The sequence below is a fragment of the Medicago sativa genome, chromosome 4 (genome assembly GCF_051527215.1).
Source record: "Medicago sativa cultivar Bolivia chromosome 4, Bolivia_mono, whole genome shotgun sequence".
In the NCBI taxonomy this organism is placed as follows: domain Eukaryota; kingdom Viridiplantae; phylum Streptophyta; class Magnoliopsida; order Fabales; family Fabaceae; genus Medicago; species Medicago sativa.
In genome coordinates, this window is record NC_140752.1 from 9,438,455 (window position 1) to 9,466,263 (window position 27,809).

General features: G+C 30.8%; 2 protein-coding genes and 1 long non-coding RNA gene across 3 annotated transcripts; 2 read left to right on the top strand and 1 right to left on the bottom strand.

The window, feature by feature from the left end:
- The first annotated feature begins 462 nt into the window (after window positions 1–462).
- On the top strand, window positions 463–2,246 carry LOC146926105 (Galactose oxidase/kelch repeat superfamily protein). The gene has a single exon (XM_085758497.1). It carries the CDS (start codon window positions 679–681, stop codon window positions 1,759–1,761), a length of 1,083 nt encoding a protein of 360 aa, XP_085614623.1. The 5' UTR covers window positions 463–678; the 3' UTR covers window positions 1,762–2,246.
- An 8,658-nt stretch (window positions 2,247–10,904) lies between these two features.
- On the bottom strand, window positions 10,905–14,314 carry LOC146926106 (uncharacterized). The gene is made up of 4 exons (XM_085758498.1): window positions 13,284–14,314; window positions 11,890–12,647; window positions 11,751–11,807; window positions 10,905–11,516 (listed from the first exon to the last, which is right to left on the bottom strand). The coding sequence occupies exons 1-4, from the start codon at window positions 14,143–14,145 to the stop codon at window positions 11,271–11,273; spliced, it is 1,923 nt and encodes a 640-aa protein (XP_085614624.1). The 5' UTR covers window positions 14,146–14,314; the 3' UTR covers window positions 10,905–11,270.
- A 9,924-nt stretch (window positions 14,315–24,238) lies between these two features.
- LOC146926107 (uncharacterized) lies at window positions 24,239–26,039 on the top strand. The gene is made up of 2 exons (XR_015034030.1): window positions 24,239–25,475; window positions 25,579–26,039. It is a non-coding gene; the product is annotated as an uncharacterized LOC146926107 (long non-coding RNA).
- The last annotated feature ends 1,770 nt before the right edge of the window (window positions 26,040–27,809 follow it).

The window sequence follows — 27,809 nt, forward strand, 5'->3', positions numbered from 1 at the left end:
AGGAATTAAAAATGCTATTAAAATTAAGTAAGGACTAAACTTACAAGGTAACAATTTTGTAGGGACCAAAAACATAATTAACCCTAAAAAAAAATGGGTACCATTCAATATTGGGCTACTTGTCGACTTTAAACAATTTTAATTTTGAAAACATCGAAAAACTCGTTTATAAACAAAAATTGGTATCATCAATCACTCAATTCATTGTTAAGCAAACAGAGCACATAATAGTAAAAGTCGTTGCTGCCTTTCAATAATTATTAAAGCTTATTTGTCCTTTTCAACATGTCCAGCTTCTCAATCAAAAACCCTTCTAGAAGCACTTATTATACTTATCACTTTTACACTCACAAACACAACTTGCCCCACATTGTAATCACACCCTAACCCATGTGCACCCCTCTTTTTTCTTATCCTCTCCTCTCTATAAATCTCATTCATTCCTCAAACCCCTCTCCCTCCATAACATCTTAACACACTTCTTACCTCAAAAATATCAAAAAAAAAAAAAAAAACACACTCAAATACCATAAACATCCCTTTCATTTCCTTCATTCAAGTTTCAATCTTTCATCTAAAAATCTCTTCTTTCTTCAATTCTAGTTAATGGGTTGTTGCTAAATCCTCTTTTAATCTTCATTTTCACTCTCAAATTTCAATTCTAAAGTTTTTGATATTATGAATATGGAGCTTATTTCTGGTTTACCTGAAGATGTGGCCCGAGACTGTTTAATTCGGGTTTCATACCAACAGTTTCCAACGGTGGCTTCAGTTTGTAAAGGGTGGAAGACGGAGATACATACGGCGGAGTACCACCGTCAACGGCGGAGAACCGGTAACAGTCAAAAAGTTCTTGTGATGGTTCAAGCACGAATTGAGCCAAATAAAACTGAAACCGGTTCAACAAAAAGACTTGTAAACCCGGTTTACCGGTTGAGTGTGTTTGAACCGGAAACGGGTTTTTGGAGTGAGTTACCGGCACCACCCGGTTATAGTTCCGGTTTACCGGTGATGTGTCAGGTAGCATGTGTTGGTTATGATCTTGTTGTGTTGGGTGGTTTGGATCCGGAAACATGGAAAGCATCGAATTCTGTGTTTGTTTATAATTTTTTGTCGGCCAAGTGGCGTTGTGGGACCCAAATGCCAGGTGGACCTCGTACGTTTTTTGCTTGCTCGTCAGATGAGGCTGGCCACATTTTCGTGGCCGGCGGTCATGATGACGAGAAAAACGCGTTGAGGTCCGCTTTGGCATATGATATTGCGGCAGATGAGTGGGTAGAGTTGCCCGAGATGTCGTCCGAGCGGGACGAGTGTAAGGCGGTGTTCCGTGGCGGGAAGTTTATTGTTGTTGGTGGTTACACGACGGAGAATCAAGGGAGGTTCGAGAAGAGTGCAGAGGCGTTTGATTTCGTGACGTGGAAGTGGGGTCAAGTGGAGGAGGAGTATTTGGATTGTGCCACGTGTCCTATGACTTTGGTGGACGGTGGTGATGAGCAAGAGAGTATTTATATGTGTTGCAATGGTGAATTGGTTATGATGAGGGGTCACACGTGGCAGAAGATGGGTAGGATTCCAGATGAGATATGCAACGTGGCGTATGTTGGAGCGTTTGATGGAGTTGTGGTAGTGATTGGATCAAGTGGGTATGGTGAAGTGCATGTGGGTTATGTTTTTGATGTGAATATTAATAATTGGAGAAAATTGGATTGTCCAGATGGGTTTAAGGGACACGTCCAAACTGGTTGTGTTTTAGAAATTTAGGGGTTTTGATTTTTCTCCTTTTTTACTTTTGAATTTTCAACTATCAATATGATATTTTGAAGTAGCTAGTGGGAGTTCAAGTGGAGCTATGTTTTTTTTTTCCATAGGCTAAAACTCTATGGTTGATGGATTGGATGATCAAGCACATAAGCATAAAGAACTTTCGAGCAATGTTTTAAAAATCGAATCAGACCGTTCATTTAGTTAAATCGAGAGTTGACATTGTCTACCGGTTAGTTATTTGAATGGTTTGATCGTAGTTTTGTATAAGTTCGAATGGTTAAAGCAATCGGACCAACAATACTTGAATGGTTTGATCACAGTTTTGTGTATGTTCGAGTAGTTTAAAACACTTGAGCCAACGGTTTGAAGATTTCTCCAATTCGATATCCACTTCAATTTTAAACATTGCTTTCAAGTTGTTGGTTGAACTCCTACATTTTGTACCTTTTTTGGAATGGTATGGTAACGGTTTTAGTTATTAATTAGTTATGGGCTTTTGACCTTTTATTTTCTTGAAAAGAAAAAGGAAACTTGATATAAAATATAGGTGAAATACGTACTCTTGCTTTGTAAATTAACATAAACTTTGTATAAGTTTTGTTGTACATGATTGAAATTGTACACTATGTTACGTTTGTCATTTAAAATACTACTACTATTGGTATCATAGCTTATGCCGACTCTTCTATTAGACGTAACGCAATCCTTGCTAACGTGTTGAGGTGAGGTACTATTGATACATTCTCGAAGCTTATCGATTATATTGATTAATTATGTCACGTGTATCATCTTTTTTAACTAAGTTTTTGTTTTATTTCGAAAACTCGGTACGGTTCTAATGATTGATTAATTCAAGGTCCAAATCTAACGGTTTATTTGCAAGAGTTTCATTAAAGTCTAAACAAAACTTTGCATGGATGGATTAATCTAATTAAATTGACACAAGCGGAAATTGAATTTAGAATTTTAAGAGGATCACACTCAAGAATCCAAGCCAATACCATCAAGCAATTTAAATGTTATTTATTTAGTTAAATTACACAAGAGGTAAGTTTAATTATAACAAGTTGGTTTGTAAGTTTTTTTTTTTACCACTTACGTCATTTATGCTATTTAATTGTGACAGTCCTTTTGTGTGCATTGGATTTGCTAAAAAATGGACACGATGTGACAAATTAGTTATACAATGTTTGTTTTGTAAAACTGTTTCTAGGACAATACAAATTGAAGATAAGAGACATGACAAAAACATAAATTTTTGTCATTCACAATTATACAGAAAATAACTTACATTTCTATGATATGAAATTCCTCAAATTGTTACAATTAAATAATTTAAATGACTTAAGTGATAAAAAACATTAAAAACCAACTTATCACAATTAAATAACTTAAAAGTTGTAAGTGATACAAAAAAAAAACTTAAAAAACAACGTATTACAATTAAATAACTTAAACATATTTTTTATCATATTTTTTATCAGGCAACCCAAGTGTTATGTTAACTCTGTTACATAATTTTGTTTGACCGGTAACTTTTATCTTAAAACAATGAAGATAAGGAGGGACACACACTCTGTATAAAGTCAGATATAACCATCAATTCTTACGAGAATTCATGATAAATTTGCATACAGTCTACTAATTAAAGTCACATGAAGCGTGAGTAGAAAATTTAACCATTTGGGTCATCCATCCAAATGGTTTATGATTTAGTACACAATTAGTTATTAATTGGTCATTTCAATTAGTTAGGCTTGATTGCCATATCAGCAAGTTAGTTATAAATTTGTAATTAGAAGTCTAGTTAGCTATTACTTTAAGTTATCCTTTGTATTTTGTAAAGGATTTTTGCCTGATCATTTTCATATGTGGTCCAATGATAAGAGCAATTCTTCTCTCAAATTTAGGCATGGCAACAAAACCCATACCCGTGGTTACCCGCCCGAACCAAACCCAATTTGACGGGTTTTCCCCGTTTTGACTGGGTTTGGGTATGGGTATGGGTTTTCCCCGATTTCAAAACACGGGTATGGGACGGGTAACGGGTATATAGGTACCCACCCCAAACCCATACCCAAACCCGTCCTAAATGTAAAAAATTAGTTTATGTTGATATGTCATGTTATTTTGTTTGATAATTGTCATGTTAATTAAAAATATCATTGATATTTAAAGGATCAACTAAATTATTTCGTCTAACAAATGTTAAAGTGAGTGTATTGTTAGATAATGTATTACAACGTTGCTATTGGGGATGCAAAAAAACTTCTATTTTTTATTAAAAAAATTATTCAATGCGGGGACGGGGATGGAGCGGGGATACCCGAACCCGTCAGGGACGGGGATGAGATTCAATTTCTCATCCCCGTTGGGTATGGGTAGGGTAACGGGTAAGTATTTAAGAATCGGGTATGGGGACGGGGAAGGTAAAACCCGTCCCCACCCCGCCCCATTGCCATGCCTACTCAAATTCTAAATTTTATTATACCATAATTATGAAGTTTGTGAACTTCAATATACCACATATATTTAAGTAGCATGAATTCAATTATGATATCATTTCTCAAATAATCTCGCTTAGTAAATTAATGTTTTTTTTTAACATGATATCATTTCTCAAATAATTTCGCTCTACTTTGAGAAAATATGTAGCAGTTAACTTGTTTTTTTTTTTTTTTTAACAAAAGAGTAAACTAAGATTTAAATTTATAACTCCTAAAAAAGAAAGATTTAAATGTATTTTGAACAAGTACAAGTCTCTTTTTCTGCCTCCTTTTTCTTAAAATCGTCTTTTATCAATGTAATAAGGACCTAAATTACGGTGTAAAACAATTTTACATCGACATAAAATAAAAACCCACACTTTTAGCATGACACCTCATTTTTGTAAGAGTAATTTGATGTTAATTGTACAATCATTAGAGATAGGTTTGTTAATAGTTATTAATAGTTAGTTTTTTTTTTACCAAAAAAACTAATATTATTCCATTCATCACAGTAGAAGAAATAAAAGATGGAATCAAATCAAAGATTTGATGACAAACATACAACTTTGACATCATTGTGGACAACACAATTTGCTTGTCTGATGACATAATTTATCTTAAAGTTTAGAAAATGACACACTAGTGATCTACATCAAGACATAATAGTACCAAATTTTAACTGATTATTGAACCTATCAATTATGTTGTCAACTACTAGCTTACAATTTAACTTATTCGATTGAAGAAAATTATATTAAAAGTTGTAATATCAACAATAAATAAAGGTGGTATTTCATTGGATGTCAGAGTAACTATTTGACACTCATGTTATTCTAATTCAAATAGAATGAGTCCTTCACGTAGTTGTAAACAAAAATCTTGTTTTACATTTAGTTAAATTAGTTTGACTTTGATTATTACTCCTAAGATTCTGAATTTGGAAAGTCGGTTGGTTCTTCCTTCTCTTGATACTAGTTTAGAGACCCGGCGTTGCCCGGGTTAGATATTAAATAAGTTTTATAAGTTTGTGTGCACGAATACACATGTCAGTATATTAGATTGAATTTATTGAAATTTATAATTATGATAATATCATAAATATAAATGATGAGATGAATGTCCAATGCAAGAATAAAAAGTGTAACAAAATCAATAATGAATTAGTCCAAGTGGTAAGAGTTTTGGGTCCCTTTAAACATGTGGTCATGGGTTTGTTTCGTGCCCCATGCGTATGAGAGAGAAAAATCGATTGAAAGGGAAGAAAGTGGTTGAAATATATATATATATATATATATATATATATATATATATATATATATATATATATCAAAGTATATGTTTGAGAAATAATAAAATTGGTGTTTGGCAAACCCGAAGAAGGAAAAATGTTAGATGAAAAGAAGGTTTGGGGATTCTACTTGTGCTCAAAATATGTAAATATGTGATTAACGAAAATTTATTTATTTATAGTTAACATTTGCATTAAAATATGCTGCTAAAATCAAATTTATTTATTTATTTTCCCCTTCCCTTCAAAAAAAAAAACTAATCGAACATTTTTTTCCTTAAACATAAAAACTAATTGAATGATATAGTGCTAAAAGATTAGTAATAACTAATTGAAGCTTCTTTTCCTAAAATAAATATACAAATTGGAGTCTTTTAATCATAAAATAAGATCGTATATGTAAACTTTGTTGAAAGTATTATGTGTAGTTTGTAGAGATATTTCTGCTACATAAAATTTTAGAAATTCAATAAAAATTTAAAGAAAATATTGAGTGGATAAGATTAAAATGTTGTTCAGTTATTTATGTTAAATAAAATAGGGTTAATTAAGTTTTTAATCCGTGTAAATATTCACAGTTTTGTTTTTAGTCCCTATATAAAATAAAATCACACTTTTTAGTCCTTGTGACATTTTCCATAAGCATTTTAGGGACCAAAAATGTTGATGGAAATTTTTTATAGGGACTAAAAATTCTAATGGAAAAATTTTATAGGGACTAAATATGCTGATGGAAAATTTTATAAGGACTAAAAAGTGTGATTTTATTTTATAGGGACTAAAAACAAAATTCTGAATATTTTCAGGGACCATTTACTAAATTAACCCAATAAAATATTGGTTTTTAAAAATAGAAAAAATAATAAAAATATTGAGAATGAATGTGGAAGTGACACGTGGCATAAAAAACCTTACTTTATATATACACTATTGATTGATTGATACTATTGATTGATTGATTGATTGATGTGTAGTTTGTTGAGATATTTCTGCTACATAAAATATTAGAAATTCAATAAAAATTTAATGAAAATACTGAGTGCATAAGATCAAAAGTTTGTTGAGATATTTATGTTAAATAAAATATTGGTTTTTAAAAATAGAAAAATAATAAAAATATTGAGAATGAATATGAAAGTGACACGTGACATAAAAAACCTTACTTTATATATATACTAGTTTAGAGACCCGGCGTTGCCCGGGTTAGATATTAAATAAGTTTTATAAGTTTGTCTGCACGAATACACGTGTCAGTATATTATATGAATTTATTTAAATTTACAATTATAATAATATCATAAAAATAAATATAAATATTTCAAAAAAAATTAAAAATAAATATAAATGATGAGATGAATGTCCAATGCAAGAATAAAAAGTGTAACAAAATCAATAATGAATTAGTCCAAGTGGTAATAGTTTTGGGTCCTTTAAACATGGACTATTACTTTTCCACCCTATTGCCTTCTCCAGCGCCCTGTAAAATTTCTAAAAATGCCCTTGTGCATTCCGGATTTTAAAATTCGGATTCATGTTTACTATTTTGGATTTTATAATTCGGACAATTCTTATGTATAATCAGCCATTAGACTCTCTCACATTTCAACCGTTTTGAGTTTCCTTTTAAAAACAACAAAAAAACTAAGTAAAAAATGCTAAAAACCTGTCAAATAAAATCATAAAAATATAAAAATAGTACCAAAAAAATTCTAAAAATCAAATAAAACTAATGGAAATTTTTTCGGATTTTTCTGAGAATATGAAAAATTAATAAAAATGAAAAATGGGTCTAAACGATGGAATTTTGGATTTTGAGGGGCGGAGTCCCGTAAGAAGTCCCTTCTAGGGGAGTCATGGTCCTTGAATTTTTTCTGATTTTCTGGGTATGTTTCGGTGCAATCCGATCAAGTAACCCGAAAACCCGATTTTTGTTAAATAAAATATTGGTTTTTAAAAATAGAAAAAATAATAAAAATATTGAGAATGAATGTGGAAGTGACATGTGGCATAAAAAACCTTACTTTATATATATACTATTGATTGATTGATTGATGTATAGTTTGTTGAGATAAAAAATACTGAGTGCATAAGATCAAAAGTTTGTTGAGATATTTATGTTAAATAAAATAGAAAAAATAATAAAAATATTGAGAATGAATGTGGAAGTGACATGTGGCATAAAAAACCTTACTTTATATATATACTACTAGTTTAGAGACCCGGCGTTACCCGGGTTAGATATTAAATAAGTTTTATAAGTTTGTGTGCACGAATACACGTGTCAGTATATTAGATTGAATTTATTTAAATTTACAATTATAATAATATCATAAAAATAAATATAAATATTTCAAAAAAAATTAAAAATAAATATAAATGATGAGATGAATGTCCAATGCAAGAATAAAAAGTGTAACAAAATCAATAATGAATTAGTCCAAGTGGTAATAGTTTTGGGTCCTTTAAACATGGACTATTACTTTCCCACCCTATTGCCTTCTCCCGCGCCCTGTAAAATTTTTAAAAATGCCCTTGTGCATTCCGGATTTTAAAATTAGGATTCATGTTTACTATTTTGGATTTTATAATCCGGACAATTCTTATGTATAATCAGCCATCAGACTCTCTCACATTTCAGCAGTTTTGAGTTTTGTTTTTAAAAGCAACAAAAAAACTAAGTAAAAAATGCTAAAAATCTGTCAAATAAAATCATAAAAATAGCACCAAAAAATTCTAAAAATCAAATAAAACTAATGCAAATTTTTTCAGATTTTTCTCAGAATATGAAAAATTAAAAAAATTAAAAATGGGTCTAAACGATGGAATTATGGATTTTGAGGGGCGGAGTCCCGTAAGAAGTCCCTTCTACGGGAGTCATGGTCCTTGAATTTTTTCTGATTTTCTGGTGATGTTTCGGAGCAATCCGATCAAGTAGCCCGAAAAACCGATTTTTGTTAAATAAAATATTGGTTTTTAAAAATAGAAAAAATAATAAAAATATTGAGAATGAATGTGGAAGTGACATGTGGCATAAAAAACCTTACTTTATATATATACTATTGATTGATTGATTGATTGATTGATGTGTAATTTGTTGAGATAAAAAATACTGAGTGCATAAGATCAAAAGTTTGTTGAGATATTTATGTTAAATAAAATAGAAAAAATAATAAAAATATTGAGAATGAATGTGGAAGTGACATGTGGCATAAAAAACCTTACTTTAGATATATACTATTGATTGATTGATTGATTGATGTGTAGTTTGTTGGGATAAAAAATACTCAGTGCATAAGATCAAAAGTTTGTTGAGATATTTATGTTAAATAAAATAGAAAAAATAATAAAAATATTGAGAATGAATGTGGAAGTGACATGTGGCATAAAAAACCTTACTTTATATATATACTATTGATTGATTGATGTGTAGTTTGTTGAGATAAAAAATAATGAGTGCATAAGATCAAAAGTTTGTTGAGATATTTATGTTAAATAAAAATAGAAAAAATAATAAAAATATTGAGAATGAATGTGGAAGTGACATGTGGCATAAAAAACCTTACTTTATATATATACTATTGATTATTGATGTTCCAATTGACCTAAGGAAGCAACTAACCTTTCCTACTTTTCCCACTTTTTCCAATTAGGGTAACGCCCAATGCATTTAGCAATTGCACGTTTTTCCTTTTTCATGTTAGTTGATTTTGTTTGTTCGCCACTTAAAATCATTCCCTTAAATCCATCTCTCCACTAGTTGGTGACTAGCCAAAACAATGGATGAGACAAGTCGTATGTTTTTTTAAAGGGTCTTGTTAACAAGTGTTTCAAAGACATAACTTAAAGAATTTACAAAATGATGCATGGTTTTCTATGTAAAAATTACCATTTTTAACTCATTTTAGGGTTAGCCTAGTGATTGGCTTGCGATCTTGGATTTTGCTTCTCTTAATGTCTCAAGTTCGATTCTCTCTGATGTCAATTTCGATGGGTAAGTCCATACTGAGATTTGCCCCGTCTTTAAATGGAGCCCACACAAATAGACGGTGAGATTGGTCCCTTCAGATTAGTCGATTCTTAGATCCGAGTTATCAAAAAAAAAACTATTTTTAATTGGTTAAACAATGTCTTAAAACACTTGTTAGCATTTTTCGTATTCTAGATACTAGAATAAATATGCATACTTTTAACCATATTATTCACACCGTCTTTGAGTTTTTTTTTACGATGTTGTGTTGTCTTATATTGAACACCAAGTTATCTTTATTTCTCATCATTTTTCTAAATTTGTTTTTTCCTCGAACCAACAACAATATATATACATGTTGATATTTCTGTCCTCTCCTCTGATCGGTATTCATAAAATGAATGTTCACGTTTCCTTAGTGAGAGACTTCAACGGTCATCTCATACATGCTTTCTACTATGAATTAGGAACTTGCAACTCCATCTGAGCTAAGTTGTGGGCACTCAAAATTGGTATATGTCCAAGATCTTTATAAAAATAAAAATAAAAGAATCGGTATCCAAGTTGCTAGGAATTTGGATTTAAAAAGAGTTCATGTTGTCGTTTAACGCGAGGCCAATAGCTATGCGTGTGGGTTTTTTCATCAACAAGGGTCATCATGCATATTTTGATCAAATTTTACTTAACTTAGCTTATCTTGCATTATCTATTTTGTGACAATCTAGATGTCAAACATATTTTGATTAAATTGAAAAATAAAATTAGCGAGTTTAAGATCTGGACGTCAAATCTTGATCGGACAAACACGAATCCCATGACTGCATGAATGCGTGTAATCAATGACCGCATGAAATTGAAGTTCATTTATCTACCTCAATTTCCTAATAGATTATGTTTCCATAAAAAAAAAAAAACTTTGATTGATGATAATATGTTGATTGGAAAGAAGTTAATCACTTAGATATACAATCAGATTTCTCAATTTGTGTGGATGAATCACTCGTTCATTCCCGTGGCCGTGGAGGGTAGTGCTTAAGAATAAACTACGATGTGAGCTAGCAAAGTGCTGCTCATATAAGCACCTTGTTTACATCTTAAAAAATTGTGTCCTAGAGAAATCCATAAAGTTGTGACATTTTAATTATTCAAATGTTGTATTTCTTACTTTTTTGTTGTATAAAATTACTTCATGATCACGATTCTCTAAAAATATATTTTCAATTGAATTAATGAAAACAAGTTAAAATGAAATATATTATATAATACTAAAAATATAATTTTGGTTTCCTAAAAAATGATGTCAAGAGTGGTTGCCCTTCCTGTCCATGCTCAGCTCCACCCTTAACCTATTCCTCATCCATATGAAGTGAGTGCAATCAGTATAACTATAGGTCTATCACCAATCAAAATTGGAATTCTAGATTCAACCCAATTACTAGGTGCAACTGCAACATAAGACCTACATATATTACTACTGCAAAAACAAAAACATAAAATTAAAGAATGGAGAGCCTACTGCAACTTGAAGCCATGAATTGTTGTCCCAAAAATATTGAGCACCTAAGACTCATAACATAAAAGAAGAGAAAGAGAAGAGAGATTTCTTCTTCTAGCCTTGACCTTTTTTTGAAGTGTATGAATCAATGAACTATCACATGCTTTTATAAACATTTTCAACATAAAGAGATTCAAAGAATTTTGTGATTCAAAAAATATTTTCCCTTTTGATCAAAAAGAGTAATTACAAGTGAGAAGCATATATTTATTTGCTTTTCATGCACCTAACAAGAACCTCTACAAATTTACTATACATGTGCTCCTTCAAATACATCCTTTGCACCTTCTTTCTTCCATTCATTCCCATTTGCTCTCTTGCCAATCGGTTTTCAAGTAAAAACTGAAGATTTTGAGCAAGGACATGATTCCCTTTACGTCTAATAGGATGAAGAAGACCACTCACATTATGCTCCACAATTTCCTTTGTTCCCCCAGCATCTGTTCCTAGCACCTACTCCAAAATTTAAATAGGGCAATCGTTTTAGTTCTCAAAATTCATGAATAGACCAAAACATCGCTAAATATGCAAGACGTCTTTCAATTTAGTCCTTCTAGTACTAGTACACTACATGAGCCGACACGTCAAGTGCCACGTTTAGGGATATTATTACCTATTTGTATATTTCAGAGAGTAAAATAACCGGTCTTTACAATTTTCATGACTAATTGAGATACCGAAGCTTACCGGAAGACCAAATGCCATCGCTTCTATTGTCACACGTCCAAAGGTTTCTCCGAATCCCTGTTCATCATTTTGCAAATTAATAGTTCATTCATATGAAGAAGCTAAATATTTAAGATAGTTTATAAACAGTCCAATTTACCTGAGAGTTAATGACATAAACATCAGCAGCTGAGTAAAGTGAGGCAACATGTGTTGTGGATTGAGTCCACAAAACAGATTTTGACAACTTTGAATGTTGTGACAAGAAACTTAGAATACTTTTAACATATTCCACCTTGTTACTCTTAGATCCAACTGAACCAATCAGAATTTTCAGAGATTGTTTCATTTCTCCATTATTGTAATTGGACAACACTCTCTTGCTATTGCTATCCTTCATCATTGGCAACAATTTTCTAAGATGATGTCTTCTAGCCAAAGTATAAATATCTTCAACTTTTGATGAACTTTGCATTTTGTTATCATCTTGAAATGATTCATTTTCTACTACTGAGTTTGCTGATTCAAGAAACAATAACTGTCCCTTTCCAGGATTGATGCTACTTAGAGATATCACAAGCATATCATTATCATTCAAACCTAATTCTCTTCGGACCGATTTGCGCAGCAACTTCCTCTTCTCATCGACTTTCTCAGCATCACTCGAGGAATGAAGTCCGGCTGCAAAAGCAAGTTCATCATTAACAGACAACGGAACATGAGCAGGCTGGATTCTAAGCTTTATGCTTTCTTCGTCACACCATTTTTGCCATTTCTTAGATTGCAATTCGGAAAGAAAAATCAACATCTTTACTTTGTTCAAAACGTCCTTTGAACGATCAAAGTACTCTCTTCTGTTTTCCATAATCCACCAAACAACTTGATTTGCAGCAGCAGGAAAGTATTCAATGTATTGTTCTGTTAAGTACAAGAAAATGTTGCTCTAATAAGAACTTTTGTGTAAAATTACTTACACTTACACAAGGCTTTTCATACTGTTTATAAGCTTACTCATGACCATCTTTATAATCTTAACTCATATTCAATTTCAGTGTAAAGATTTTTTACACAGTCAACCAATCATAATCATTAAATCACTAAAACATTTGTCGTTAATCATAACTACTTCTAAAGTGACACATATAAGTGGTTGAATTTTACACTGACAGTGTATCAAAATTAAATTCAACATGAAAAGAAGTAAAGTCCTAATAATTTAAGAATTAGAATTATGTTATCAAATTAAGCCTTTGACATTGTTGCACATGCTTATATGCCAAAAAATTGTACTATTTCAAGTTTTTAATCTTTCTGTTGAAGCTATAAATTTTTATTAAACAGTGCTAACGAACTACCATATCCACTTGCTTAAAAACTAGAAAAATGTTAATTGATTCTTCCTATGTGAGTTGTTAGGGCTTGATTTTAAAAATCATCTACCAACAAATTAACTAATTAATTAAATAAAAAACAAGGAAATCACAAAAGAAAAACATTCAAACACTAAAAAAATCACAAAAAAACAAACAAGGAAATTAACAAATTTCTTCATACCAATCCATGAAGCACAAACAGCTGATCCAGCAATGACAAGATCAGCACTCATTGAAGTTTTGAAGCTATGATCCACTTTATCATCAATCACCTTAATTTGTCTCCTAAGAAGCTCTTGCATCAAACCACCTTTCCTGCTAAGAACAACAGCTGAAACATTTGCTCCACAACTCATCAATTCAGTTGCCAATTCCATCATTGAAAGTGGTGCTCCAGTCATAGAAAGTTCATGAAATATCAACACAAAACTCTTTGACATAACAAGTTTTGCAAATTCACTTTTCTTGTCACATTTTCCACAACCCTTCTCATTAGTACTCAATTTCAAGATTTTGTCTTCCATTGAACCAAATGGACCAACAAGAGGAATTTCTAACTCCTTTTCCTCTATATTACCGAAATTTCCCTCGACTTTCAATTTTCTTTTATGCTTACCATGTACCTTACTTCTCAAAAACCTTCTACTCTTCCTTTTCTTTGAACTAATATTACCATTTTCTCTTTTCTTGGCCAATACAATATCTACGAGATTATTCGTGCCAACTTTTTCATTATCAACAAATAAAGAACTTTTTTTCACAACCGAATCTTGATGATTTTTAAGATGAAAATCAAACCCTTTTAGTTCTTGTTCTTTCTCATAATGATCCCACTTAGATTGAACAAAAAAACCAAGATAAGCCCAAAGAGTAACCAAAATCAGCAACAAAACTAACCGGTTGCTTCCAATCCAAGAAAACGATGCATTACTACTACCTTTGCTTTCTCTTCTTCGAAATGAAGGTGAATGTTGTTGTGGAATTGATCTTGATGATGAAGATTGAAGGTGAAGTTCTCCTCTATTGTTGTTGCATTCCTCCATTTGAATTTTCCTTCAACTACTATGTGTTACATTCAGAAATTCTTTTTTCCTTTTAGAGATAGAATCAATAGAATGATTGTAAAGAAAAGCTATGTTATAATTCTTGATGATACTATCATTTTGCATTTACAATGGACCCTTTTGCACGCTATGTAACAAGATGTGAATGGGAGTTTAACAGAAAAACAAGAGTGGTATATAGAAGAGAAGGTTCACGAGCGGTGCACGTGTTAGTTTGGTTGGTCAACTAAAATATTTTTTTATTATTATTTTAGGTGAGCAAAAGAAAGGTTAAAATATTTCAAGAATTGGAGGGAATCACAACGACTTTGGTATTTGGTTTTTTTTTTTTTTTTGAAAGATCGACTTTGGTATTTGTTGAAATGTACCATCATAGATATATGCCACGTAGGAATATATTGGTACAAAGCATGACATTGATCGTTTCTTTTTTAGTGTCCTATAACTGAGATCATCTTGTTATTTTTTACAATATTGTGTTAAGATTGAAATATTTATATTAAATTGGAATGGTTGAAAATAGCAGCAGAGTAGTAATTAGGTAAGACTATCTAATGAAAATGACGGGTAACAAACATGGACATGCACTTAAAAGGAGTTGTCACTTGCAATATCCTAACATAGATGATTGTTAAATAAACTCCTTCAATTAGTGACATTTTAAGAAAAGAAATGTTCATTGAGGTTTACTGGAAAGAAAAAACCAATAAAATATTATGACCCGATCGATTGAGCAATTTGAGAGGCTTATTGAGAAAGAACCCTACATGAATACAATTGATAGACAAAATAGTTGTGAAAACAATGAAAAATGACAGTCCAATGTTATGGAAAGTTTTTGGTAGTGAACGTGAAGAGAGATTAGTGATTGACAATGTTATGAAAAAAACTTCCAAACATCATTGGATTTTAAATAAAATATACGTTTAACTATTCTAGCATAAGAAAAACATACAAATACATTCAGTTGAAACTCACCATATTGATATTTATCGAGATGATTTAACAAGTACAACAACAAATGGCGGTAATTAAGTAGGAAGGGGCCATAGTGATATATATATATATATACACACACACACACACACACAATAATTGAATATTGAATACTATTTTACATTTATATCAAACCGTAGTCATATAACTCTAACCTCTGTTATTAAAAAAAATATCAATGGTCTATGGTGCTCCACCTCCAAAGATGCCGTGAACATAAGAAGTTGCCACCAAACATGATGTAGGAGAGGGTTTCCAAACTATTTTCTTAGTATTTTATTATCTCAGCCCAGTTTTATTATTTGTTTGTTTTTATTTTCTATTTGGATTTTCGGCACATTAGGGTTTGTTATTTCCCTATTCAAGCTTAACAGTTGTAGCCTAAGAGTAACTTTTATTCATTCAATAATATTTTAAAGAGTTTTCTCAATTTTTGGTGGATTTCAAAACCCTATTTTCACAAGTTTATCGTTTGCAAACTTGTTCTTTTCAGTCTAGGTTTAGCGCTTGCTAGCCTCCGCTTCTGACTGCATCAGTTGGTATCAGAGTCTGGCTTCTCCTGTTCTTTTCCTAACGTGACCAGTCATGATCAACTGATAACGAATGCAAAGTTTGCTGGCATAACCGCGACTCTTACCACGACCATCAATACTTTGACCGCAACATTGGTGAAGTTAACAACTCAGATGGATAACAATGCCAACAACAACAACAACATCAACAAAAACAGAACGGGGATTGTGGACCAATTAAGGTTCCATGTGGTAGAAACAATCAAATTATTGAGGATTCGAGTTCTTCACGTGGACCATGTATGATAGAGGGAATTGGTGCCATGCTGTAAGAATGAAACCATGTCTTAACATATAATAATATTGAGACAAATCAAAGGACATAGCCTTTACAATAAGTAAGAAGCAACTCATCTTAAAATCTCTTGTTTGTTGAGTTCTAGAAAAGGCTCCAAACTTCTTTGCATCCAAATTATTAACATCCTTTATGATGTAGCCTCGTGAATGTATTACTTTCGTGTAGATATTCAAATTGGATTTTTGAGAATAACATTGTACGTTAATCAATCTATTCTCTTGGAGTAGTGTATCATACCATCCTGGGAAACTTAAAAGGCAAGCAAGGTGTAACGGAATCTGCTTCGCGTCGTAAAAAGCAAACTAACATGTCAAATAATGAAAACAACCATGCAAAACTAATATTAAAAACTGAACAATCTCAACTTTAGAATGCGGAAAATATAAACCCATACAAAGCTTATGTAATTCCATGTTAAAAACTAACTTTGAATACACAAATTAGCTTAAGTATGATAGATTAACATGAACATTACATATATGGCTATTTTGATATCAATTAATATACAAATTTTTTAAAGCAAACCTTTGTGTTTTTCCATTGCCAACAACAACAACATCAAAATCCTTAGATTCGAAGGGAATTTCCTCTGCAATTATGAGCTTTCTCCCGCAATCGTATGAAGGCGATCTAACTCTCAGATGTTCATCGACAAGTTTTTTCATAACAGAACAGTCCATCGTGACATCAGGTTGAATGTTTATTTAAACAACCAAGAGCACAAAATATTCAATTAATGGTTAAAGAACCGATAAGTGTTTATTATAAAACATTAAAAGCATAACTTACATTATATTGGTGGATTATTGTTTCTGAAAATCAAACTAAAAATAAATTAGTGGTGACACGGCATGGACGGCCTTCGCTCCCTGGTCCTTGGCGCAAGGCTCTCTTGGGTTGATGGTTGGGATGTTGGTCATCAGCCTCACCTTGAAGTCGGACACTTATCTTGCCAATCATAATGCTCAGTCAAGACTAGTTGGAACAACTTTTGAAAGAACTCTCTTACTCTGGTCAGTCAGACTCAAATTCAAGTAATTTATTCAAGTCACATGAATACACACATTCATAGACTTATGACACAAGTTATAAACTTAAACCACTGTCAGAACATCATATAAATCAACCATGAACCGCTATAAGAGGTATCTAATCTTTCAGAGATTGGGAAATTTAATTTTGAATTTCAATTAAAAAATTGTCTTGTTAAAGCAATACTCCCTCCGGTCTCAAATGTAAGAAACTTTTCACTTTTTAGGTTCATTCAATAATTGATGTATGTGGTTTATAATATGGACCACATACATCAATTATTGAATGAACCTAAAAAGTGAAAAGTTTCTTACATTTGAGACCGGAGGGAGTACTTTATATGAAGTTCAAATAACATACTCCCTCCGGTCACTATTATAAGCAAAAATTGATTTTTTAGGTTCATTCAATAAATGATGTATGTGGTCTATATATAGACTACATACATCATTTATTGAATGAATCTAAAAAGTGAAATTTTGCTTATAATAGTGACCAGAGGAGTATGAGGTTATGACAATTTGAATCTGTATGTATCATATACAAAATCAGTCAACGTCCACACACAAGAATAATGGTTTGTACATTGATTTCTTAACAAACATACCCATGATGAGCTAAACAATTAGTTTAAAAAACTAAAGTATGAATTGGTCTATTATACGTCAAAGGTTTTATTTGAAGCATGACCTATTTTAAAAGCTTGACCCGACATATTAGCTTACTTAAAAACGTATTTTCATCTTAAGACTTTTAAAAACCACATTTATATTATTATTCTAAAATGACTAATAGGAAAAAGAAAAAGAAACTTAAATTACGTGTTAAACTTTAATTTTAGGAATTTAATTATTGTATAGTTATTGTCCACATCATTAAATGGATGTTTAAAATAATTGTATAAGTTTAATGTATATACACATTGTCAAATGTGGTTTTTAATAATTGTATAAGTTTAATGTATAAACACTAAAAAAAACATCATACTAAATTACACAAAAATCAAACAAATTGAAAAGAAAAAAAAAACGTTGACATGCATTATTGCAACATAAACAAAAAACAATCCTTAAAATTAGAGTGCAAAAAAAGAAAAGAAAAAAAAGCCTTAAAAATCAAAGAGAAAACACAATGAAAGCACACCGCGAAATCAAATAAAACGTTCACACACACATTACTTCAACAATAAAAACGAAAGAAAAAAGAAAGAAAATCCACAAACATTAAAGAGAAAAAAAAAATATATCTAAAAATCAAAGAGGAAATACACAATGAAATCAAATAAAATGTTTATACATACAATATTTCAACATTAAAAAAGAAATTAAAATCAAACAACACACAAACACAAAACCGTTATCGCATACATTATTTCAACATTAAAAAAAGAAGGATCAAAGAAGTAGGGCAGTAGACATAAGCATAACATACCACATGTATAATGTAATCCAAACATTGATAATGATCAAACAATAATGTTTTAACTCTTTTCATTGGTAAAAATTACATGTTTAAAAGTACAAACACTCATCAAAATAAATAAGGGATGTTCAAGAAATTATAACTACTTGTTTGATCATTCATGTTTAAATTTACCAGAAAATTAGGAAGAATCAAAGAAGTAGGCATTAGCATAACATAACACATTCATAATGTAATTCAAAAATTAATAATGATCAAACAATTAGTCATTATAAAAAGCACAGTTAAATGACACATTATCCATGTTAACAGATTTTATAAGCATCAATAACATCAATACATATACATACATATATTATAAACATTCATGTTGTTAGCTTGCTTAAAAAACTTATCTTTTTAATAGCTTAATCACTACAAACTTAAATACCACCAATAAGGCAATAACCTTCAAAAGTAAAACAGGACAATTGTTAGAAAAATTTGTTTCTCTAAACATAATAATGAAACCAAAAACAGAATAATAATGAAAACAATTATACTTTCTTGGGAATGTATATTGTTTCTCTTCTTCATATAACAAATTAAAAACAATAAACACACAAAACAAACAATTAAAAATCTATTAGAAATAAAGTAAAAACATATACATATCATCCCAAGGGATAAACATGTTTTCCCAAGTTTTTTGTATAATTTATTTGCATCCTCCAAAGTTACATATGTTGCGAATTTTAGAAGAATCGAAGTAACAATGATGGCTTCATCAAACAATTTCTGAAATAATTAGACATTAAACGATATTTTCAGGTCGACTAAACTATATGTAATATTTTGGTACCAAACATATACAAATTAAAGATAATATAAAAATACCATGGAGTTCATATTCCACTTCCCTTTTTTCAAGAGGAATAAACTTCTTTCTTATATTGTTAACATATATATAGGTTTTGGTTTGGTTTTTGATGTCATATCGTGGTCAGGATGCGGCACTGCTGTAGCAGTTAGTGCAGCCGTTGTGTTCTTGTTTTATTGCTGTTTTTTCTCATTTGTTGGTGTGTTTTGGTTTGTGATGCAAGGGTTTTTGCACTCTATAGCAGTACCATCTATTGTTTTTATTTATTTAATTATATTTGAAAACATATATTTGATTCTTCTCAAGAATTATTTACCTTAATAGTTTATATTCACTAAAAGAAAGTATGCAGTAATCTATTAAAACAACCTTCACATGTATCACTTATCATTAGTGCACGTGGTTTAAAGGCAAGTTGTTACCCTTATAATTGTAGAATAAGATTAGTAACTCTTGTTTATCTGTTCTTCGTTTTTCATACAGGTACGATAGAGAAAAAAAGGTTCTAAGAGTCTGTATAGGTACGCCTTGAGGTCAGGAAAAATAATGGTTGTCGACTTCGGTACGAAAAAAATCGGGGTCGCGTTCCATGATCCACGGTTGATTAAGCAGCAACTGCCACGTACATACGGGTACAGTTTTGGACCAAATTCGATTTGGAATCTATTAATATATTGCTAAGTTTGTTTTGATGTTTGTATGTTAGTGATTTTGTATTTGAGAGGCTGCATGCATGTGTATTGTGTTAATAGTAAACCACATTTAAATGGTCTTAGCATTTCTGTCTCTTTCCAAAATTATCTCTATTTCTTAACAGAAAAATTAATTATCCTTACTAGACAATTAAATATTAGATAATCCTGTAGTTTATTAGACTTCACCGGTCCGTTTAACTTGTTTCTATAATTTATTTCTCTTGTGTTTTGTCTCATTTCTCTCTCTAAAATAAAATTCTTCTTTTTAATATGCAAAAGAATCCATTTTTTTACGGTTCTAATCTATTTCAACACCGGAGGATAATTAAATTTACCCGTATTTGTTTTTTAGTTTAATTAAGATGGAGGAACGATGCAAGACACTTTGCAGACATCCTTTTGCTTGACAAAAGGTTAAAGGGCATGAGCTACTAAGGTGTCCTAAGGCCATCGCTGAAGAAATGAACTTTTTGGTATTTGAATTATGTGGTTTTTCTGTCATTTTTATGTTAGTTTGTTTAAGTTATTTTCTTTCAATTAATGGTTCCTAAATTTTAATTTAATAATTTGTGTACATGCACAGAATAATCAGGCCTCATCCATGCTAATTGGTCTTCCTAATGGATTTCCTGCTAGAAACGTACGTACGCGTTTTTTTTTCTTTCTAGATGTTTTAAATTTGGATGGCAGGAACGCTGGATTGTCTAATACACAGATCTTTTTATGTTTCTTTAGAGTACAGCAAAGAAGATTGTATCTATGGTCAAAGACATGATCGATATCGGTATTCTTCGTATACCGTATGCTTATGAAGATGAACGTGGGTCTACAATTGGCGGTCGGGAAATGCTCAAAAATGAAAGTAAAGAGATGCAGCACCGTGAAAGAGATGCACCCGCAGTCTTATAGACCAACACATCTAAGTGTCATCAAAAGACTGCAAAATCAAGTGAATTATATAGTTCACAAAATAGCTTACCTCCATCGGAAGGTATTTGTCTTTATCTTTTCCAAATTGAAAACAAAACTATTAATCGAATTTCAAAACATGGTTATAAGTCTTTCAATAATAGTCAATGTCAGTCGTCGACTTGTCATTGTTCCTTATCATCCACCAGGAAACTAAAATAAAGGGCATATAAGAACAATGTCAAAAAATATGTGGTATAAAAAATTATAAAATTTTCATTAGTATTACTACTCACTTTAACTATGCCATGGAGTTTTGGGTGATGCCATAGACGTGATACATCATTTTGACGTTTGGTTGTGTGTGATTTCGATTTTTATTCCTAACAACGTAGTGTTTATTTGTCATTAGGGACAAATAAATATGATTAGTTCATTAGATTACAAGCAATGGAATTGAACTAACTTGTATTAGTTAGAATATTTTGTTGTTGGCCAACCACGACCTTCAAGGCCAAATTAACTTTTGATGATTTGGAATCTAGGAGGTCATTCTATAAATACCAATCTACTCATTTATGTAATTAACTCTCATAATCAACATATATTAATAACACTTTACTATTCTATGTTTTCTCTATATCACTATGATATATTCATCTTCAACTTTATGTTTCTATTCTAGTTTGAGAGTGTTGAACAATAATATCTCATAAGAGAGGTTGCAACTGTGTACAATATTTCTAACATTAAAAAAAATAAAATCAAACAACACACGAGCACAAAACCATTCTCGCAAGCATTATTTCAACATTAAAAAACGAACGATCAAAGAAGTAGGTATAAGCATAACATACCACATACTTAATGTAATCAAAATATTGATAATGATCAAACAATAATGTTTTAAATCTTTTGATTGTTAGAAATTACATGTTTAAAAGTACAAGCACTCTTCAAAATAAAAAAGGGACATTCTAGAAATGATAACTACTTGTTTGATCATTCATATATTGTTTGATAATTCATGTTTAAATTTACCAAAAAATTAAGAAGGATCGAAGAAGTAGGCATAAACATAACATAACACATTCATAATGTAATCCAAACATTAATAATAATGAAACAATTAGTCATTTTAAAAAAGCACAGTTAAATGACACATTATCCATGTTAACAGATTTTATAAGCATCAATATATATATATTTGGAACATTCATGTTGCACACTTACTTAAAAAACTTACATTTTTAACAGTTTAATCACTACAAACTCAAATACCACCAATTAGCCAATAACCTTCAAAATGAATAAAGGACAATTTTTAGTAAAGCTGGTTTCTCTAAACAAAATAATGAAACCGAAAATGAAATAATACTCAAAACACTTGTTCTTTCTTTGGAATATAGTTTGTTTCTCTTCTTCATATAACATTAAAAACAATGAACACACAAAACAAACAGTTAAAAATCTATTAGAAATAAAGTAAAAACAAACCCAAAAATAAATAATAAATAATGAACATAAGCATATACCTTCTCTTTTTCTTCAAGTCAAGCTTCGTTGTCTTCTTTAGATAAGAGAATATGAACGTACAAAGTAAAAAAAACAAAACTTGGTTAATAATCTATGATGAAAAATCAAACCCTAGTTAACAAAATAGTGAATAATACAATACAACACATAAATCGATCTACTATTACCAAATGATTGTCAAAACATCAGCAAAAGATGAACATAATTAGAAGGATAAAAAAAATCAAGAGATTGAGACAAGGTGAAGATAACAAAGATGAATAATTACACAACTTTGAGACAGACATCTTCTTTAGGTTTCAAATTGGAAGTGATCGATCGGATTTAGGTTTCGATGGGCATGAAAACAATGATACTAATTAAATATTAGATGTTGGGTTCGATCAGATTTAGGTTTCAATGGGCATGAAAATTCAATCCGAGCTCGCCCATCTAAATACATCTGAAACCATTCCTTCCATCCGCCCAACCTGGGAACCGACCCGCTACCCACCCAAACTTCCATTTTTCCAACGGTTTTATCAGGTTTGGGTTGGTTCGGCACTTGTTTTCCACCCCTAAAAGAAAATAGTAGTATGAGTTGGCGTGTATACCCACATACAATGTCAAAAACAGAGCACATAATTTGCAACAACGATTGTATGAGTCTCATGTTTCATTATTTTCACTCCTTTTGTTGCTTTTTATTATTCCCATCTTGTACATATGTCCTTACTTTCCATTTTCTCATTCATACAACGAATTATATTTGATTATGCTCAATTTAAAATTGCATTTATTTTTTCTTTAAACCAAGTATTTAAGAGAAAAAAGTTCAATTATCCTGAGTTTAGTTTGAAGTTAGATGTTGGAAAGCTTTTGCCAGCAACATTTATCGATGTGGTATGTAACAATTATATTTGGCATATTCTTTTTTTTACGGATTAAAATATTAATATACACCTGTAGAGTCCAAGTGAAGTTATCATCTTTTTCACAAGTTAAAGAACCAATAGAATATGTCTTCTCTATTAAGGTCACCCTAACAATCTCAAACAATGATATTTTGCATTGATTGATTTTATAAATGGATTTCATCAACAATACAATAGAAAACATGTTAAACAATTTTACATATTTATGATATGCAAAAAAAATTCTGTCAAAAAAAAGGATATGCACAAAAAAACTTGAACAGTTTTTGACTCACTAACTATTCTATAATTGAAAACATAGTTGTTGTCTCCCAAACACTTCAACATATGTTGCATTTATGTTCTCAAACCTCTAAGAGTTTGTATATCTATGACTTGTTTCAATACTTATAATTGGCATATTAAAAACATATACCGTAGTGGTAGACTTCTTCTTACCATTGAGGTATTGTTGAAAGTTCACACATTAAGGTAAGGATCAACATACAAGGCACACATGTACAAGAATGAAACATATATGATAGAGGGAACAGGTGCCATGTTGTAGGAATGAAACCATGTCTCAACATACAAGAATATTGAGACAACTCAAATGACATAGCCTTTGCAAAAAGCAAGAAGCAACTTGTCGCGTCATTTTTCGGAGATCAAGGCTATTTGATTAGCTTTTGACTCACTTTTTATTTCACGACTTTGAAAAAATTTATTTAAATTGGGGGGTCCGGGGGTTGGTTATATTTAGGGAAGGTATTAGCACCCTAAATATTCGTAGTACTCTACGAGAACCTCTTGGTTTTATTTAAATTATGTGCTAAAACTTGCTTGCTTTTTTGAAAAAAAGGAATTTTAAATGATTAAAAAAGAAAGACCTAATTATCTACATTTTATTGATTTGGAAGGACGAGTGTCCTCTGCCTACGTACCCGTGAGGGATCAAAACCTCGTAGTTCGGGGTAGAAATTGACGTTTGATTGGTTGCATGTTTTTTATTAGTTTTTTGAAAAAGGTTTTAAAATAAAAAGCCAAGTGGCAAATAAGATTTGGTTTGTGTTTTTTAATTTAAAAGAAAAATGGACTCAAGGTATGATTAAATCGATTGAAGTTTGATTAAGAAAGAAAATAAAAAAACGATCACTTGATTGAAAATCAAGGTTTATTGTGAAAATATTTTTTTTGTGATTTTTTGGTTATTTGCATGTTTTTGTTGTTTTTGAATATTGAATAGAACATAAAATAAACTAACGTAGCGATAAAAATAAAAGCGTGAGAATTTTATAGTGACGTTGAATCACCACAAAATCTCCTAACCTAATCTATTTTGTATTTTTTGATATATAAAGCAGTAAAAGAAATAAAAAGACACACACACACCCTTTTTCTCATTTATATTGTACATTGACCCTAAATACATTCTACATCATATACTAAAAAAATAAATGACGGAAAATAAATATGCATGAATAAATAATACAAATGCGGAATAATACACTAATAGAAATGCATGAGAAAGGAAAAATAAAATGCTTATGAAAATAAAAATGCATGATAGAAAAATAAACACAAAAAAAAAATAAAAGAAAGCAAGGGAATAAACTGGGCCTTTGATTTGATCAAAGGCCCTGATCGAATCTAAGAAGGCATAATTGCAGGCCGTTGGATCAAGATCTGAAGGGTAACAGGGGCGAGGGTGCATGGTTAGACATGCACCCGTACACACTGAATCACAAGGTTGTATAAACAACCCACCGTCCCCATTTCTTTCATTTTATTTCTTTCTTTCTCTCTCCAACTTCTTTCTTCTTCTTTCTCGTTCTTTCTTTTTCTTTTCTTCCTCCTTTTTTTTTATTTTTTTTCTATATTAAAACAACAAACAAAAAAAACAAAAAAAACTATAAAATCCTAAATCTAAACTACCTTTGTGTTTGATTCTGTGACTTTGGGTTTGCAATCGGCTGTTTGTGATAGTGTGAAAGGGGTGTTTGATTTTTGGTATGGATTGTGTGGGGATTTTGTGAGATTCAAATGTTTAGGTACGGCTGGATTTGAGATGAAGGTTTATGATGGTTGTGTGGTTTGGTATGTAACTGGTTTTGTTTGGGTTTTGGTATGATTGATCTGTGCTGCAGGTTCCTTGTTGGTTTTTGTTGACTGATGTGCGTGTTGCGTTTCTTGATTGCAGGGGTTTTGATCTCTGGTTGATTTTTGTTGGTGATTGGATCGAGAATTGGCTTCCTGTAATTTGCAGGTTATGATCGAAAAAATTGGCCCTCCTTTTACTGATTCCTTTCCATCCCTTTTAAGGTCAAATTGGATTTTCAGAAATGGAAATGGTTTTAATTAAATTGATGGAACTTGAACTTGAATGAGGTTGAATGGCTGTTGTACGCGTTTTGGTGAAATGGGAAAGAAAAAGTTGACTGTTGAAACACGTCCTGAGATTGTGGCACAGTTGAACCAAACAATTTTGGACCTCGGACACTTTTGTTTTTGGACACTTTGGACATATTTTTGACAATACGTAAAAAAAGAAAACTAAAATAGAAAGTAATAAAATAAATAAAACTAAATGACTAAATAATCAAAATAAAAGTTAAAATTAAAATTGAAATTAAAAAATTAAAATTAAAATTAAAAGAAAAATTAAAAGATGGAAATTAATTAAAAGACTAAAAGATAAAAATAAAATAAAAATAGAAAGAGGAGGGCCCGACTCGGTACTAAACATGAGGTATTTTAAAATACCTCTCTGCCGAATTTTCCACTAAGAAGTCAGAGACTAATCAGGGTCAAACGACGCATGAATGTGGGACCTTAGGTCAAAAATTGGGGTATGACACAACTCATCTTAAGTCTCTTGTTTGTTGAGTTCTAGAAAAGGCTCCAAACTTCTTTGCATCCAAATTATCAATCCTACTAACCTCCTTTATGATGCAACCTACTGAATGTACCACTTTAGTGTAGATATTCAAATTGGATTTTAACTAAGTTTTTTTGTTTTATTTCGAAAACTTGATACAGTTCTAATGATCTATTAATTCAAGAGTTCAAATCTTACCGTTTATTTGGAAGAGTCTCGTTTAAAGTCCGAACAAAATTTTGTATTGACTAGATTAGTTATCTTGACACCAGCAAAAATTGAATTTAAAATTTTAAGAGATCACACTCAAGAATACAAGCCAACACCCTCAAACAACCCAAATGTTATTTTGTTTAGGTTAAATTACATCACAACTAAGTTATTTAATTATAACAAGTTTATCTTTAATTTTTTTCGGTACCACTTACTTCTTTTGTGTTATTTAATCATTTAAGTTTTTTTTGGGTACTATTTATGTCTTTTATGTTATTTAATCATTTAAGTTTTTTTCGTACTACTTATGTCCTTTAAGTTATTCAACTGTAATTTTTAAACGTCAAATAACTTACTTTTCTAAGATATGAAATTCCTCAAATTGTTACAATTAAATAACTTAAAAAACCTAAGTGGTACGAAAAAAACATAAAGAACCAATTTATAACAATTAAATAACTTAAAAACCCTAAATAATACAGAAAAAAATAATTAAATGATCAACTTATTATAATTAAGGGAAATGCTAACTTGTGCCCTGCACAAGGCACAAGTTAAGAAGTCAAATGTAGAAACTTAATTTTAGAAATTGTGAAGGCAAGTGTAGAAACTTATTATAAAACTTATTTTAGAAATTGTGAAGTCAAATGTAGAAACACAATTAGTAATTTCAATTAGTTAGGCTTGCTTGCCATATTAGCAATCCTTTGTAATTTTGTAAAGGATTTTTTTTTCTGATCATTTTCATTTGTGGTCAAATGATAAGAGCAATTCTTCTCTCAAATTCTGAATTTTATTGTTCCAAAGTTTTTTTTGGGTAAACCGAGTATCCTCTGCATGCAACTTACGAAGATTAATCTCTCAAGTCTTGTGAGATCTAAATAAACGGTAAGAGTTTAACGTTGCTGCATAATTATCATGGGTTTGTGAACATCAATATACCACATAAATATTTAAGTAGTATGAATTCAATTATGATATCATTTCTCAAATAATTTCGCTCTAATTTGAGAAAATATGTAGTAATTAAGTTTTTTTTAACAAAAGAATAAACTAAGATTTAAATTTATAACTCCTAAAAAAAAGATTTATAAATGTATTTTGAACTAGTACAGGTCTCTTTTGCAGCCTCCTTTTTCTTAAAATCGTCTGTTTCATAATTTTTCTTTTGACAAATCGTCTGTTTCATAAATATATGGTAATTTTTTTTTAGACGTACAGTCTCTCCATCCAAGAGTTATAATAAGTGGGACATCAAATATCATTATTTACGATCGTAAAAAAATTCATTATCAACAAATTATCTTTAGAAAATATTTTATCAGTGTAATAAGGATCTA

What these genes read in the sequence shown, in the direction of transcription:
- LOC146926105 (XM_085758497.1), top strand. Translation starts at nt 679, where the DNA reads ATGAATATGGAGCTTATTTCTGGTTTACCTGAAGATGTGGCCCGAGAC.
- LOC146926106 (XM_085758498.1), bottom strand. Translation starts at nt 14,145, where the DNA reads ATGGAGGAATGCAACAACAATAGAGGAGAACTTCACCTTCAATCTTCA. An exon ending in TTTATGTCATTAACTCTCAG is followed by an intron (nt 11,808 to 11,889) that starts GTAAATTGGACT and finishes AATGATGAACAG; the next exon opens with GGATTCGGAGAAACCTTTGG. An exon ending in CGATGGCATTTGGTCTTCCG is followed by an intron (nt 11,517 to 11,750) that starts GTAAGCTTCGGT and finishes ATTTTGGAGTAG; the next exon opens with GTGCTAGGAACAGATGCTGG.